Source organism: Syngnathus acus, chromosome 19, assembly GCF_901709675.1.
Source record: "Syngnathus acus chromosome 19, fSynAcu1.2, whole genome shotgun sequence".
NCBI lineage: Eukaryota > Metazoa > Chordata > Actinopteri > Syngnathiformes > Syngnathidae > Syngnathus > Syngnathus acus.
In genome coordinates this window covers 7,869,353-7,885,028 of record NC_051103.1, presented here as the reverse complement: position 1 = coordinate 7,885,028, position 15,676 = coordinate 7,869,353, and the positions used below count along the sequence as shown (strand labels likewise).

At 42.2% G+C, this 15,676-nt stretch overlaps 1 protein-coding gene across 7 annotated transcripts in view; it reads right to left on the bottom strand.

Annotated features, from left to right (window-relative positions):
• The window catches only part of LOC119138578 (protein shisa-6-like), a 38,375-nt gene extending 22,907 nt beyond the window's left edge, over positions 1-15,468 (bottom strand). For 6 of the 7 annotated variants that reach the window (XM_037278802.1, XM_037278807.1, XM_037278808.1 and 3 more), the window contains exons 1-4: positions 15,379-15,468; positions 14,161-15,064; positions 12,440-12,600; positions 7,862-7,966 (exon numbers count right to left, since the gene is read on the bottom strand). In XM_037278802.1, coding sequence (XP_037134697.1) covers positions 7,862-7,966; positions 12,440-12,600; positions 14,161-14,687 — 793 coding nt within the window. In that variant the 5' untranslated portion in view covers positions 14,688-15,064; positions 15,379-15,468. Of the gene's footprint in view, positions 1-7,861; positions 7,967-12,439; positions 12,601-14,160 lie in introns of all 7 variants that reach the window. The other variant, XM_037278803.1, reaches the window with a different exon arrangement.
• Between the last annotated feature and the right edge of the window lie 208 nt (positions 15,469-15,676).

The following is a 15,676-nucleotide window of genomic DNA, read 5'->3' as shown; positions in this document are numbered from 1 at the left end:
TTTAGTTAGCTCACACATAAAGCAGTTTCCTATGTTTTCACACCTTTGCCAGAGTCCCTTTGGGTACTAACAGGCAGGCACCATTGCTGTGTGGAAGAATTCCTTCCACCATCTGACATGCTCCCTCCCGTTCGTAACCGCTAATGGCCCCATGGGAACGGTCATTATTTATCCCTGTTGCAGGCACCTTTCACTTATATCTCGCCTCATGGTCCGGTATTGTCGATTTAATACCAATAACCTGGATCGGCCATAATTCAAGGGGAGGAGGGGTTCAACAAAGCTGTGCAGGTAACAATGTAGGGGCAATTTGCAGCACCATTCATAACAGAGGGGCAGTGAGTGATGGGTGATGGACTAAGTGACAGTAAAGAGGTGCAGACGTGGCTGAGCGTTCTTGCTCACGGACCGGTTTCATCAGCCCGGCAGAGCTTTCGGCTCAGCACGCCAAGTCTTTCACTTCCCACGAGAATCCCAAATTGGACCCTAATGGCTACGCCTGACAAGGTGTTGATCTCTCATTCCTCAAGCTTGTGTGAACAACGGTGTGAAATGGAAGCCCAGGGAAGCAGCCACCTGCTTTATTGACAGGCACAGATAGACTTTACCTCAATAGATTACGCTTTTAATAACAAGACATCTGACCGTTTCGTGGTCGCTCAATTGGATCATAGAAACATTCATTCATTGAGAACAACAAATGAAAGGTTTCTCGTGATAGTTTATCATCTGTAAACGTGGAATTAGCAAATAAATGGGTACTTAGTAAACAACTGCCCATTGTAAATTGGTAACGATTACAGATTACCACCACAGCAGGAGTCATTTATCAGCTACTACCCCATAAAATGATCTTGACTGGAGATGGAACTAATATTAAAGACCATCTTCTCTTAAAAGACTCGCCTCAGCCGCTTTAAATTAGAAGAAAAAGGCAAGAAGAAGAAGAAAAAAACCCAAAACGTATCACCCTTTTAAATGTTAATACCAGAGCTAGATGAGAAGATAAAGCCCAATCTATAGAGATGATTAATTTGAATCTCATCCCTCCCCGTTCTTCATTATTTGCACAGTGCAATAGGCGGGTTATAAACCTCTGAATGGCAAGTCCACATTCAAATTGGGCACATTCAACACAATTCCTAATACCCAAGCCAGAGAGGCAATTTTCCCATTTGTTTCGCCGCACAATGGCCCCTGGATAATAGTCATGCGGCTGCTGGCGGAGAAAGGAGCAAAACTGACCAAGTTATCTGCCTTTGCCAGTCTGAGCCTTTTGGTTATGAATTATAGATTAGAGTTGAGAGCTTCAGTTTGTCTTGCTTTTTGGGGAAGGTGGATAGAAAGCTGCTTGAGGTCAACACGACAAAGCCAAAATCTGTATTTTACCAGTCCACCTGGAGACATCCTCAAAATGCCTGCGGGACTATTTATAACAGATGATTTATGGCTTAAACCAACAAGGACATAGCTGTTTAATATACAGTTTGACTTTTCAACATGATGAATGGTTTGGATGAATACATTCTCCTCTATTGTGCCATACAAAAGTTTTGACTTTCCTCTCAGAGCTTTGCCATCCTTTCTGTTTGCTGTGGTGATTTCTCGATGTACGTTCCAAGGTCCCACTTTGAATGTGCTGCCTGTTTGTTATTTGGACAAACTTTATTGGGGTACACAGTGGCGATGTTTCATTTCATCTCGTTCAGCTGTGATGTGGCTATTTCTGGTTTCGGTAGGAGCTAAGAATGTGCTAGCTTCGTACCTTATATGTATGGTGGGCATATGGGAATGTTTTAAAAATCAGTTTTATTCCAGAGAGGGTTACTACATTTTTCATTCGTCATATTTATTTTGAATGAATCGAGGAGGGTAAAGGAGACTTATGGATGGATGGATTGGACTTAGAAATGTTTTTCGGCGGAGATTCTGCTCACTCGACGGTCGTTCACACTTTGTTTCTGTTTACTCGGCGATTTACAGGATGAGCCAATTTCTCTCCTGCGCTTCATTTAACTGTAAAGTTGAGAATCTGTTTGAAGGTGCGACATCCTATATATTTCCATTAAACAGCTGCAGCTTTGCATAAGTTTGTTGACGCTTCAGCATGAAATGAATCCAAGACGACCTCTGTTCCAATTTATTAGTGCACAGAACCCCACTGATCAAAGATGATTAATAACAAACCTAAATGTGAGAAATTAGCATGGAAAAAGTCCCTGCATTCCAGCCCATGCATAAAATAGCTGCACTTACTTTAATGAGCAAAGATAAAAGTTCCCATGCTGTGCGGCGGAAAGCAAGTTGATTGATGCGCCACATTAGGAGCTTTCCACAGGCCCCAAACGGCACGCCACAGCAGCCTTTTAAAGTATAGTCCCCCGTGTCATGCATGCAAGGAGGACTACCTCTTCTCTTGCCTTCGTACTGTCAAATCTCCAAAGTAAAACATCTGAATGTCATTTGGAAATCACCCGAATTTGAACTGCCAGCACATATGCTAATATAATAATATAGATGCATATACTGCCATCATATATACATATTCCAGGTAGTAATTCAATCTTTTTTTGTCTGTATAATGGTGGTAAACGTTAATTTTTAATTCCAATATTCCTCAAATCCGAACAATCTACGGTCACACAGCCCCAGAATGGTTCTGACCTGAGAAGCACAACGACCTGCTTTTCTCCTTCAACTCGCTCGGTTTAACACAATCCGGTATTCTTGGCTACGTTCCCATCTCGTCCCTCTGGAAAGAGCTTCTTTGTCTTGCGTCCGGCTCACGTCCCGACAAATAAGTACTTATTTGAAAGTGGCCACTTCCAGAAGGACAATGATAAGAGGTGCTGTCATTTCCTGTGTCTTTCCACAAAAGTGACATCACTGTAATTGACAGGAGTGTGTCGGGAAGTGCAGGATACCCACGAGGCTTGTCAGGAATTGTGGGGTGACTTGTCATTCACTGACCTCCACGTTTGTGCTCTGTTGGCTTTTATAGAGAATGCTGCGAGGCGAGTGTTAATTTTGCAAGGCGGAGAAGTTGTCAAACTCGGTTGTTGGGTAAAGGACACCAAGGATTCCTTAATGAGCTGTGTGAATAAGGGTGAAGAGAAACAAGCAAGTAGGTCTGTAGGGGTGGTTATTAAGGCCCACTTAGTCCACATAAACCTACTTGATATTTCCCTCTCACAAGTGAACAGGCAGCACACTTACCAAGAGGGAAAAAAAACTGCTGCGCCCTTCCTTTTAACCTTCATCCTAATTGTTGATCTGTCGTGCATATTCAGTAACGGGAGCTAGAAGAGATACAAGGACAAAAGAAGCTTATCTTTTCCTTCAAACTTTGCTTGAGTCCAAATTACCTTGATCTTTTGTTTCTGCTAATGAATGCCGTGGCCCTGGTTTGCTCTCCGCGGAACCTTATTAGCGCTCAGTCATTGGTTGTTTGACAAAATGCTGAGGCAGCAAGTCGCCTGGCCACCTCCTGTGAACCCAGCTATCAATTTGTATGAGCAGTTAGAGTGGAGGGTGCTGCCAATCAAAAGCAGACACAAAGCAACCTGCCTACATTCCGGCTCTTAAGCAGATTTTAGAATCCCTGTGGAACACCGGGATTGCAAATTCTTTGAAAAAGAGGTTTGTTAACTGTGCTAGTCCATCCGCATTAGGGGAATCGATAGAAAAGCAGCTAGCATCAATGTGCAACTCTTCAAACGATTGAACACATCATTTATGAAATCACATAGGAGGGATCAGTTCAGACATTTAACATTTGGTGGCTTTGATGAATTCGGTTAATATTAAAGCGGAATGATATCGGAACTAAAAAGCTACTGTTAAATAATCATCGAATGTATTATTCACTGACTGGCCATTCTAGAAATAGTAATAAATAGTCAACAATTAAACATTGGCTGATGTTTTCTTCTACCTCTACCCAAATAAGCAATTTTTTCACCAACATGATATATCAAAGGTGCTTTTGAAAATCTGCCTTATCAAGTGTGGCACGTGCCAAGGGAAGAACAATGAAGTAATCACTTCTCAGAGTGCAAAGATTTGGCACTGTTCCCCTCTCAACAAGACTGACGCACGGAGAAATAATTCAAATGGACATATTCAAGCAATAACAGCTGGCAAGCGGAATATCTAAAGCCACATTTGCATGCTGGCTGTCAAGCCACTCTGCACTGTGTCCAAGGTAGAAACATTTGATCAATGGGGGCATGCGAGTTGGAAAGCAGCAACATTCGTCATAAGAATTCTCTCTCCATCCATCTGCACACACAGCTTTGCTCTCTTTAAACACTCTGTAGGGCAGAGAACTATGTGTGCAAATGTGACAGTGATTTACAGTGCCGACTTTCTCTTTGTGACAGTGAGTGAACGCAAAAGTACACCATACTTCCTCTGTGACAAAAACAATTCATTTCAACTCGCTATTGGGCTTTCCTTTGCATATGTATGGGGCAATCATGTGGGGGAGAATTTGCACCGCCCTCAAAACAAGGAAGCTATAACTCCGTGTCGTTTACGCAAAGCCTTGGTTTGGTTGAGATTTTTTTTTTTCTTTAAATGCGCCAAGTTGAAAATGGTTTTGATCCACGTTGCGTTTCTTTTTACTCCAAAGTTTGGTGTGGATTTAAAATTTGGGGCCATTTCTCCGTTCAACATCTAATTTCTCAGTGGATAATTCTAAAAGGAAAAAGTATGGACCAGTGGTTTGAAGTATTGCCTCGCTAAAATATCTCAAATTACCATAATTACACTGGGACACGGCCCAAATAATAATAAGCACAGTAATGTGTTCTAATCATTTAATTGCTGTGACATGAGCAGTGAAGTTAATCCGTCTGTAAGACAATTGGCACATTTTTATTTTTATTATTTTTTCATCTTTAGAGCCCACGTTTCTTTTCTTTAATAGATTAAGTGGGAATATTGGATCTGCAGTTGGCAACAAAGTTTGTGATAAGACACTGAAAATCTTTGAATCAACACAAAGTTAGTTATCTTGACTTAAAAGGGGTTTTTATCATTTATGGATTTTGGAGGGACTAGATATACCAACATCAGAAAGTGACACTGCTGTGACTGCAAAATTGAACGTTTTTTAATCGTGTCACTTTGGGAAAAGACAAGCACCCTCAAACACCAAAAAAAAAAAAAAGCGTGACACACTAACCGGGTAGCAGGTGGCTTTGAAAGGAGTCAAGCAGCTAACATCTCTGCTGGAGTTTAGTGACAGCAGCCGTGACATATCTCATTTCAGATCAAAGGCGGCAAATAATGACTCCAAATATTATTCTATAACTCTACATACCAGTGATTTTGATATTCATCACATGTGCAGTAAAATGTCTTCTCAGCAGTGCCTTTTATTTATCCTTCAAACAGAAGAACTTATTTATGCAAACAATTTCAAATTGGAATTATTTCCCCCCCGCTCAGCAGCACTGGATTTTAAGTTTTCAAGTTTTATTTTTTATGTCAGCGAGCAGATGTGAACTATCCAGCTGTCAGGATGCGTCGGAACACCCCCTGACCTCACCTGTCCTCCCTGAGGGTTACCTAGCCTCACACAAACACACGTTCTCTATCAGCTTGTATAATTTAACAGAGCAAACGTACACAAGGCAAAGGAAGACATCCTGACAACAAAACCTGATTCTGTCAATGTGGCATAAAATAAACACTGTAATGTGCTAAACGAGGGTGAAGAAAGCAAAAGAAGTTTCGGATTCTGCGCCGTTGAATATGTAACTGTTTTTTCGCCTTTCCGGCTTTGTTACCCTCAGCCAGAGAAAAACAAGCCGAGCAAAGCTGTTCAAAAAATAATGAAGCTCCACGATGATTTTTATTCAACCTGACTGCTTACTTAGTGTCTGCCTCATTCTGACTTCATCTCTTACCGACTGTCAGCCCACAAATGCAAGATAGAATTTATCTACCTAATTTGGATAAATGACTGGATGTGATCATTTCTAAATCATAAAACCCAGATGGATGAATGACTGACCCACAAAATAAAAGCAAACAGGTAGAGACGTTTGGTTAAAGTGTTTCCCACAACCAACACGGAGTGATAATTCGCTAGTGAAACAGATCTAAACGTGAGAGCAGCGTTTGATTGATTTAGGATTCAAGCCACACTCGTACCTGCCATGAGGCACAACATCTTACGATGAGTCAAAGAGCTGAAAGCTGTCATTAATACTCGGCATCCTTTTCAGCATCGGACGTGAACAACATGAGCATATTTTTGTATTGTTTTAAGAAGTATAATCAAAGGCTACCAGCAGGTTTCACGACACATGAGCTAAATGCTAACAAGCGCCTCATGCTGATAAGCACAAAAGCGCAACGCTTTTGTGTTATGTGTACCGAGGGAAGGATTTGTTTATAACAAACATCATTCATACAGCGTAATCATTTTTTGTGTTATTATTTTTATTCCTGGTAAAGGGGATTCACTTCAGAGAAAAACAACTCTTTTATTTTTTTTTCCTGCTTCTGTTATTGCCTGAGTATTAGAAGCAGATTTCATGGAAACAGCCTTAAAGCAAAATGATTGTTTATTGTATGTTTGTGTGTGTCTGTGTGTGTGAATGTGTATGTATGTATATATTATTGATCAAAACTATGCAGTAGTTCTGGCTTGTTTATCCAACTGCACTTTCAAGAGCAAAAGGGAATATTCTTGAAAAGTGGTCTCAAAGCGGAAAGTAACACATGCCTAAGTACATCACAATCACTCTCCAAATAATGAGCTTGATAACACTTGTAGTTACCCTGACCAGTGGTGACACATTACATAATACTCACAAGGGAAAGTATCACAAAATACACAAGTGTAGAGGACAGACGGGCAGTTGTTACCAATACTGGGACAGTGTGTAGTTGCAGTATCTTGAGGCCTTTTTTAAAAGGGGGATCCATATTCCTCAATGTGGACATTTCTTTGAATTCTTGTGCAAACATACCCTACACTTTGTGATTTATGTTTAAATCGAATGTTTTCACAATGGTTTGGGATCATTTGTGTTCACCTCTGTCTGATCTGTCCATTTCCAGGTTGCATTGCTAGTGGTCTGATTCCTATTATATTTGGAAGAAGCATGATAGGTGAGTGGATGTTTTTTCCTCTCTAATCTCACATGAACCATAAAATGAAATGTATGTATGCTGTTTTATCGATCCTCATGTTGCTATTTGGCATTATTATCCCTCACTGTCCAGTATTAGTTGACAAGCATCAGATATCAATGCTTTGGTAGTTGCACACTTACAAAAATGAGAAGGTTTCATAGTTATAAGTAAGATTAGAAATGGAAGCAGAAGAACCAAATTATGTCCAGACTTTTGCTTTTACCAGTCAGCCCCAATCAAACGTTACCTGCAGTCTTACTGTGGCACAAACGTTTCCAAATAAACCTTGGAAAGCAGGACCAAGCAAAAGGGCCTTCCAATCCCCCATGTGGTGACACTCAGGGGCATCTGATTTGTGGAGCCAAAATGGATGAGAATAAATCAGAGCTTGGCCAACATGGCTGCATACTAATCAATGTATTACCCAAGGGATAAGTGTGGTCCCTCTCGCTAATGGCGGTGTACGTGCGCTGAAAAGATGTGCAGCACTTGGCGTTACCTTCACTCCCATCAGTTGTGCGTATTGTGTTAGCATTATATTTAATTGCAAAACAGCGGCAGCAACTCATGGGGATTATTCTGGAGGGAAATTGAATCAGGAGATATTTTGCCTGTGTTGCTGTCACAAAATGGAGAAGCACAAAGGTCTCTTCACCAGGCATGTCCATGTTCTATGTCCAGTTTAACGGAAGAGCAAAAAAAAGATTACCTTTCTGAGGACCTCGCCCCAATGTCACAAAGCCAGAGGAGATGAAGTTTTGAAGGTCTGCGCCGCCGCCGCCACTACTCCGCACACTCTCCTTCCCATAATGACCTATTTGTACACAGATGTGGAAAGAGTTACTGAATATACACAATGCCAGGCATCTTTATTTAAAAAGCATTTTCACAACAAGTATAGCTACACTTTCATTGGCCACTCCCACAGCGGCGCAGCCCTCCCTCTCTTATTTTGCTGATTGCCCTTTTCATTTGTCATTGTGTAGGTTTATCAAATGTCATGGCCAGCAAGTGTCTGTTTAGAATAGCATATTTGCAACGGAAGGACTCGGTGTAAATATGCATGCGGCTTTTTATTTTGATGCAAAACAACTTAGAAATTCATGCACTTTAACACAAGCCTACCACCCACTGCACTCCAAAGCAGGATTATCAAATCCCTCGACACGATCAACAAACAAAAACTATATACTAGTCTTTACATTTTCCCGAGCACAATTGCGTGGCAATTCGTTTCCCCCACCCACCATGCACTTTGAACAGAAATGTTCCCACCAGGCTTTAAAATGACTGTCTGCAGTGCTATTTTCCCTTGCTCATTGTCATTGGCGTTTGTCACCCAAGTCTTTGGTAGACAGGTCCACTACGACAGCCCTTGAATCTGAAAGGTCCTTCAAAAGGAATGCCCCTCATCCCACTATGCGTGTTCTCATCTTAAGGTGAGGCCACGTGGTGTGCCTGCGGCAAAAGGGGCTACGCACTATGAATTCAATGTCCTTGCTACAAAGGAAATCACAATTTTCACCTCAACAATGCCATGAAATTGAGCATGCAGTGCTGCTCTGTGGTTTCATATAGTAATACCTAATCTGAATTCCTCACAGGACACCCAAACTGTGAGTAATTGTCTCTTTTTTTTTTTTTATAAACCCTGCTGGCCCGGGGTACTGTGTGGCTGTCATTGGGGAGTTAGACTTTGCAAACCCCAAGGTCAATTGAAGCTTGAACACACTGATGCTATGAATAATATTTTTGTCTTGTCGTGGGCCGCATCATAGTCTTAGTTTCCCATTAAGACTGTCAACGTCTTCTATAGACATACAGTATAGGCTACACAACAAACTCAGACTAGTAAAAGCATTGTCTCCATTTTTTAAAACTGAAGACAATGACAAAGACTGATGCAAATATTGTCTTGGCGGGCCACATAAAATGATGTGGGGGGCCGTATCTGGCCCCCGGGCCTTGGGTTTGACACCTATGCTATTACTGATTTTACTGGGTTGGAAATGCAGACATGCACGTCATGCTGACAAATATTGAGTTTTAAATCATTGACATGGAAGCCCGCCTTGCTATTATCTTCCAATGAAACCAATGCAGCAAGTGCTGCGCACGCACACCGAGCGGGCTAAGGTTCCAGCTGTATAATAAGGGCCAATAATGAGATCTAGGAAGGGAAACAAATTAGTGGAGGTCTCTCAGGGTGCCTACACTAGTTAGTTTCCCCCACTGGTGCAGTTGGTTTGGACAGGGGTGAATACAGCAAACAAAACACTTGTGTGAACTAAAGCAAACTGCAAGCGTGATCTTGGCCACGGAAACAATTGACAAAAAAAAAAAATAGTGTCCTGTCCACTCAAAACACTCCTTCTAAAGTTTGTTGGATTAACAGATTTAGCTGTTCAAACCAGATACTCGCCATTATCATCAACAAGGTTATTTTGGATCAACAAACATTTTTTGTATTTTTACAATCCATGTATGTGTTTTGCTTTACTAGGATTTTTGTATGCGATGAGATACTAGGTTCAAAACAATCTTTTGTTTTATTGTATTGGGTGTTTTTAGGCCACAAGAAAATAAGTGGCTGTCACAGACAACACCCGTTCCCCAAATCAGTCTATTAGATTAGAATTCTACTGTATTAAAGTTATCAATAAACGTCAGGTTGCTTCATTTTTTGCTGCTTTATGCATCGCTCGCAAGCTTTCTTCCCTTTTCCTGACTCGTAACCAATCATTTTTACGACACAAAGTCAACCAGAGAAGATAGAGTTTTTTTGCCAATCCATGGATCGATTCAGACAAGAGAAATATGAACTACATGTGTGTACAACCTCAGATGCTGTGGCTTAATGTAAGATTGTAAGTGCTCTCACGAGGGCTTTAGAAATGTTTTTAACATACAAGTGATGATTATATTGGCAAGTGGGAGTCGGTGCTGTCGCCGCGGAAAGCCCGTACACAGAATTAATTGCGGGGTGGCTACAGCTACGGGTGTGGGTGTTTAAGAGTGTGTTATGATAATTACCTCTGACTGAGGAGGTTATCGTCTCACCCACGTCTGTTGTTTTGTTTCTCTCAGCACGATTGGCATGAAACTTTGCAAAGGGGCGTAACATAGGCCAAGGGCCAGCTAATTATAAACTCAAGGGCAAAGCCATTAAATGGAGGCAAAAATAAAAATTAATAGAGTTGATGCAGACCTGGACTGCTCAAGTGGCCCCTTTTTTATTGTTATGTAAAGGGAAGTGCTGGCCAGGCACCAACTTGCATTAACCTCAATTTGGAGTCTCAGTCATCATATATTGATCGGTCTATCGGTCAACAACTGGAGTGCAGCAATTAGCTCAATACCATTAAATGACTTTGCGACATATGACTTGGACCATTCAAAAGTGCAGCTGATTTTTTTTTTTTCTTCTGCAAAATAGGAAAACAACAAAACCAAGCTAAAGGTCATTGCGGCTGGCTGGTAAAAAAATATAAAAATAAAGGTGCAAAGCTATTATCAGGTTCACTAAAAGAAAAAAACTTGACCTTTAATACTGTAAGGAATGGCAAGTATATATTGTTACCGCCTTAAAAGGCTTTGTGAGTAAGTTGCTGAACAGTGGGAGAACCAAACCACGAGAAATGGGTTGAAAAATGGCTCAAACTTGAGACAAATATGAAGAGTGGGAAAAAATACACACAGAGAGGTTTAGTTACAAAAACTGTTTGATGGCACTAAATGCCCCAAAAAGTTATGCAACAAAATCTTCAACTTTGGGTACCATCGTTTTTCTTTAAGCCTGTTTCATAAGTTTGTTTGGGTTATTTTTTTTTGACAGTCATTTATCTTTTTCAAGCCGCAATATAGCACTGTTTTTTTTTTCTTCTTCCGTACTTCACAAGTCCAGTCCTAGCAAGCTATGCATTTCATCTCTATGCTTATGAGCAAGGAAAAAGCAATTGAGGGAAACAAGGCAGAGGGGGAAAAAAAAAAGAAAGAAAGAAAGAGGTAAATCACTGCCTGTGGACTGCGCTAAATAAATCAACTTCAGTTCAGAGAGCTGCCGGCCAAACTGCATTACTCAGAGAAGCGATTATTGTTTATTTTAACTGAAGGCAAACTCCTGTAAAGGTATCTGCTCCTCATTTTCAAGGTCTAGTCCTTGTTCTGGCTGCAGGGTGCGCAGTGTTTACACTCAGATCTAAAAAGGAATCAAACCCCCCACAGATAATGCAGATATATAATAGGAAAAAAAACAACTAGCAGGGCTCCCAGCGATGCTATCATATTATGCTGTCTGCACAGTTTTTGCTTCTGGCGCAGTGTTGTTGTTTTTTTTCCAACACATTATGTTGATGCAAAAAAACAGAGGGAATTTTGCAGTACAATGTCATCACAGTACTGTCATGTAAAAAAAAAAAATAAGTCAGCATATGCTAGCAGATGTAAACAGAGGTCTAGGTTTTGGAATAACAGCTATGTAACATTGAATATTCAGAAATAGTCTATCTTACAATTAAATAAAGCTGATAATGTTGATAGAACTTAGTGAGGTCGTTTTTTTTTTACTTTACCCTTTGCTTAAACCATTGCAGGGTCAAATCAAAGTATATCAGATTGTTTGCTTGCGGACTGGCCGTAGAGCTGGAGCGAATAAGAGGAGGTGCCAAAAGACGGAATGCGGACAGCAATCACAACAAGCAGAATGAAAAGGCTGGAAGCAGATGTCTGACAGATGGCAATGTGGCAGAAAGAGGACAAGCCTACATGACATCCACAAAAAAAAATATGGTACGCACAATAGCGCATGTTTCTGTCCAATCCAGGGGATGTCAATTGTTGGGACAGACCTTCATTGGCATTTATTATTGACTCAAATACTTTTTTGTCTTTAATACATCTGATTTACCTGCCATGCACATAATGAATAACGACCTGAAATCACACATTATTAGCGACACTGTGCCTGTGAGGTCACAGCACTGCAGGGCTGCGTTACCTTGCCAGCCTGTAATTATCTACTGTTGCCGACTCCCTTTCACTCTGGTACGCTTCCCCTCACACTCTCTTGCTCAAATGTGATGATTACAGGATGTTAACATTGGAGATTATGCAGCTGAAAGGTTGAGCACTGGAGGTGCTCTTTGGGTGCATGGGGAGAAATGCACAATATTACAATGAAAGTGAAAATATGCTGCTGGAATTGGCCTCCCAGATATATTTGGCCAACGAGTTAGTGGATGCTTTTGAGTTTTAGTGTGTTGGAGTGGATAAAAAGAAGAGCTCTTACCGTGGTTGGATTTCGAGGCGTGAACAGGAGTGTAGTGGTTCTTGGATGAGGTTCTCACAGGTGTGTTGTCTTTGGACGAGCTGTTCATCGCCGCAAAGTTCTCACAGTCGTATTGAGAGATGGGGATGGGCCCCTGTTGTCTCAAAATGTCAGCAAGGGCCCTGAGAATGACAAAAAAAATGTTCGATTGTAAGTTTCCCTGCATGGAGATTTAAAAATGAGGCAATCGTGCAGCTATATGCACACCTGACCTAAAAGGGCAGTGTTATGATATTGTGAATAATTCAGGCTTTCTCTATTTTTTTTCAAGTCTGTGAAGATGATGAATGGAAAACAACATTTCATGTGTGAGCATCTCATCTAATTAGGTTGAATTGGAATGTGTTTAGACTGCGCCAGGTGCACATGAAACCCTCAAGAGGGAGCGAGGAAGAGAAGCGGAGGCAATGGCGATGAAAGAAAGTTCGAAAAAAGTGTTTGTTTGCTTTTTCTGGCATGGCTTTTAAAAAGGGAAATCAAACTACTTTTGCACGGCTGCACCGTTCCCCAAAGCTCTCGTATATTAAATCTAACATTGGGGATAACCTTTTTTGCTTTTGAAATGAATATTTCCGCTCCCCTCGTCTTCCTGTTCTTGATTCGATGTGCAGTGGCGCATGCATGTCGCCCGACCTTGGTACAACCCCAACATTAACAGTATCCATTATTCACATTCTTGAGAAGTGTTGAATAATGCATCATAAAAGCATGCAATGTCAATGAATTTGTTTCCAGATGCGGGCGCAGTTTGCAGTCCACTCGTGGATGATAACTCTGGCATGGAAAAGCTGCGGGAGGAATCAGGAGCCAGCTGAGGGGATCAAATGGGCCCACTTGTCATATACGTATTGCGCACCTACTAGGAAGGGCTAGTGGGTGTGTAGCTTTACCACTTGAGTCAAATATGTGGCCTATTATTGGCGGCGATGCAGCAGGATTTTTGACTGCAGCGTAAACGATCAAAGATCGCTCCGACACGCAGACATTTTCAAAGAGCAGCGTCGGAGTAATGAGCTTCTTTTGACTCTGTAATTATTTCAGGCTTCCATTCTGACACACTTGGTTTAGGAGGGAACATCTGCTAATAGAATCTGATGTGCAAGGCCCACGTCATTAGGCATTCAATTACTTTACATTCATTTGAAGATTTGATATTCATTTCATTTGGTGACATATTTATTGTTGTCTGGTATGTTTGTCCATTTTGTTTTTAAATGGGCGCATCCCTGTACCATTATGGCTCCGGGGGAAAAAAATGCATACATTTACCTGGGAGCCAACTGAATCATTTCAGATAAACCTGATTATAAGTGCTATTTTGACATTCTAGTGTCCAGTTTGAACTTCTTTTTAACAGTGAAAATGTGTGCTTCAGAGATACAACACAAAAATGACAATCACACGAGGCAATTCAAATGAATGAGTTTGCGAAGGTGATCAATGATGAAAACATGGCAAGAAATGCGTTTTCTCTGTCTGGCCGCTCTCGGAGGAATATCACAATGTAGTTCAACTTGGTTTTTCTGCTTGTAATTTGCAGTGATGTCGAAATGTACTGCAGCATAATGAATTGTGGATTGAAATGTCACCAAACCGGAGCCCTTCTTTAGGAAATGTGCCCACTGTGATGGAATGCCATTTTACACCACTGCGGACAACCACTTGTATACATGCTGCCTTACCTGTGTATATTCATTTCTTGTGGCGGCTCTGTGGCTTTGTCATAAGCAACTTTGGCAGACACTCCCATGACTATGATGAAGGCTATGATCCCACAGGTGATGTAGACCGCCGTGTTGGTCTGGTCCATGCCCTCAAAAGTCTCCCCCGTCGGCACTGGAGACGGAGCGGCTGTCTGCACCCACACCGGCGTTTGGTAGTTATTGCACGCTTTTTGATCCAGTCTGTCTTTCTTGTACTCGCAGCAGAAGCGCAGGTAGCAAGTCCCGCAGCAGTAGCGATGGTCCGTGTTGTTGCATTCGAACATTTTGTCATACTGCCCGCTGACGTCGTAGTAACCGAGGCAGGTGTCGTGGTTGCTGGCCGGAGCGGGCGGCGGCGTCTTGGGCTGCGCGCCCACCGTCGGCGCCGCTGTGGCTTTGGGAACCTTCCGTGTCGTCTGCTTGGGTTTTTTCCCACCCGTGGCCGCACTCAACACGCTCAGTGGATCCAGATAAATGAGAAGTAACAGAAGGTGCCTTATCCCCATGGTGCGCGGAGCAAAACCCCCCACCCAAAAAAAAAAAGAAAGACTATGGAATTTGGAAAGGCAACTGTGATTGCGCTTTGCAGAAGATTCAGTCCTCCGTAAGTTTCGCCATGGAGTCTTCTCCTACTCGCTGAGTCTCGTGTGCAGCAGCCTTCATGCTGAATGTAAGTGTTGCCTTCAAGGGCAGATCTCAGCTGTCATTGCTCATGAAGTGAACTCAAGCCCGCTGCAGCCAGCCCATGATGATGCGTCGGTCGGTCGGGCGGGGGGGCAAGCGCATATCCACAGTCGTCACGCCTCTGGACGCCCGGACTTGGGAGCGCCCTTCTCGCGCTGATTCGCTGTCCAAGGTGCTGACGACTGGGCTCACGTTCCTTCTGCTCAAGTCAAAGTTACACCGGAAACATAAGTGGATCTCATTTGGTATGATCACCACGTCAGCGGCACGTCATGCATTCATTATTACATTTTTCTAGAAATGCAAGCGTCCAAGCAACTGGCTGGATCCGTTTTGTTTTTTACATTCTTGCAGTCTAAAACGAACATAAAACACTTTTTGGATTTGCCTTTGGAAGTGTTCGTGTAGGAAAATACCGATAATGTCAATTATCTATCTAAATGGAGTCAAATTGATGAAAAGTATTGAATTGACTGCGATTCTATAAAGGGTGGGTGCGGAAAGACAGCCTACCTCTGCTTAAAAAAGACCCGCTGGGGAGTCCTTCTCTGTCTGGGTCCGTGAAAGTAAAGCGGACCGGACCGTCAGTGCTGTGAAGCAGACCAGCTCAGCTCTCTTTCTCTCTACTTGTCTCTTTTCCCTCCCCCCAGTCTCTTACATCACTGCTCTGGCGTCAGAACCCAGTCAAGTGTCGGCAAATTGTACTCGGCCAGCTCATTTAGACCCCCACCATTGTGCGACAAAGCACCACCATCTATTCGAGCAAGCCGGCTTATTTGCATTGACACTTGGAAATGACATACTAGCTCGT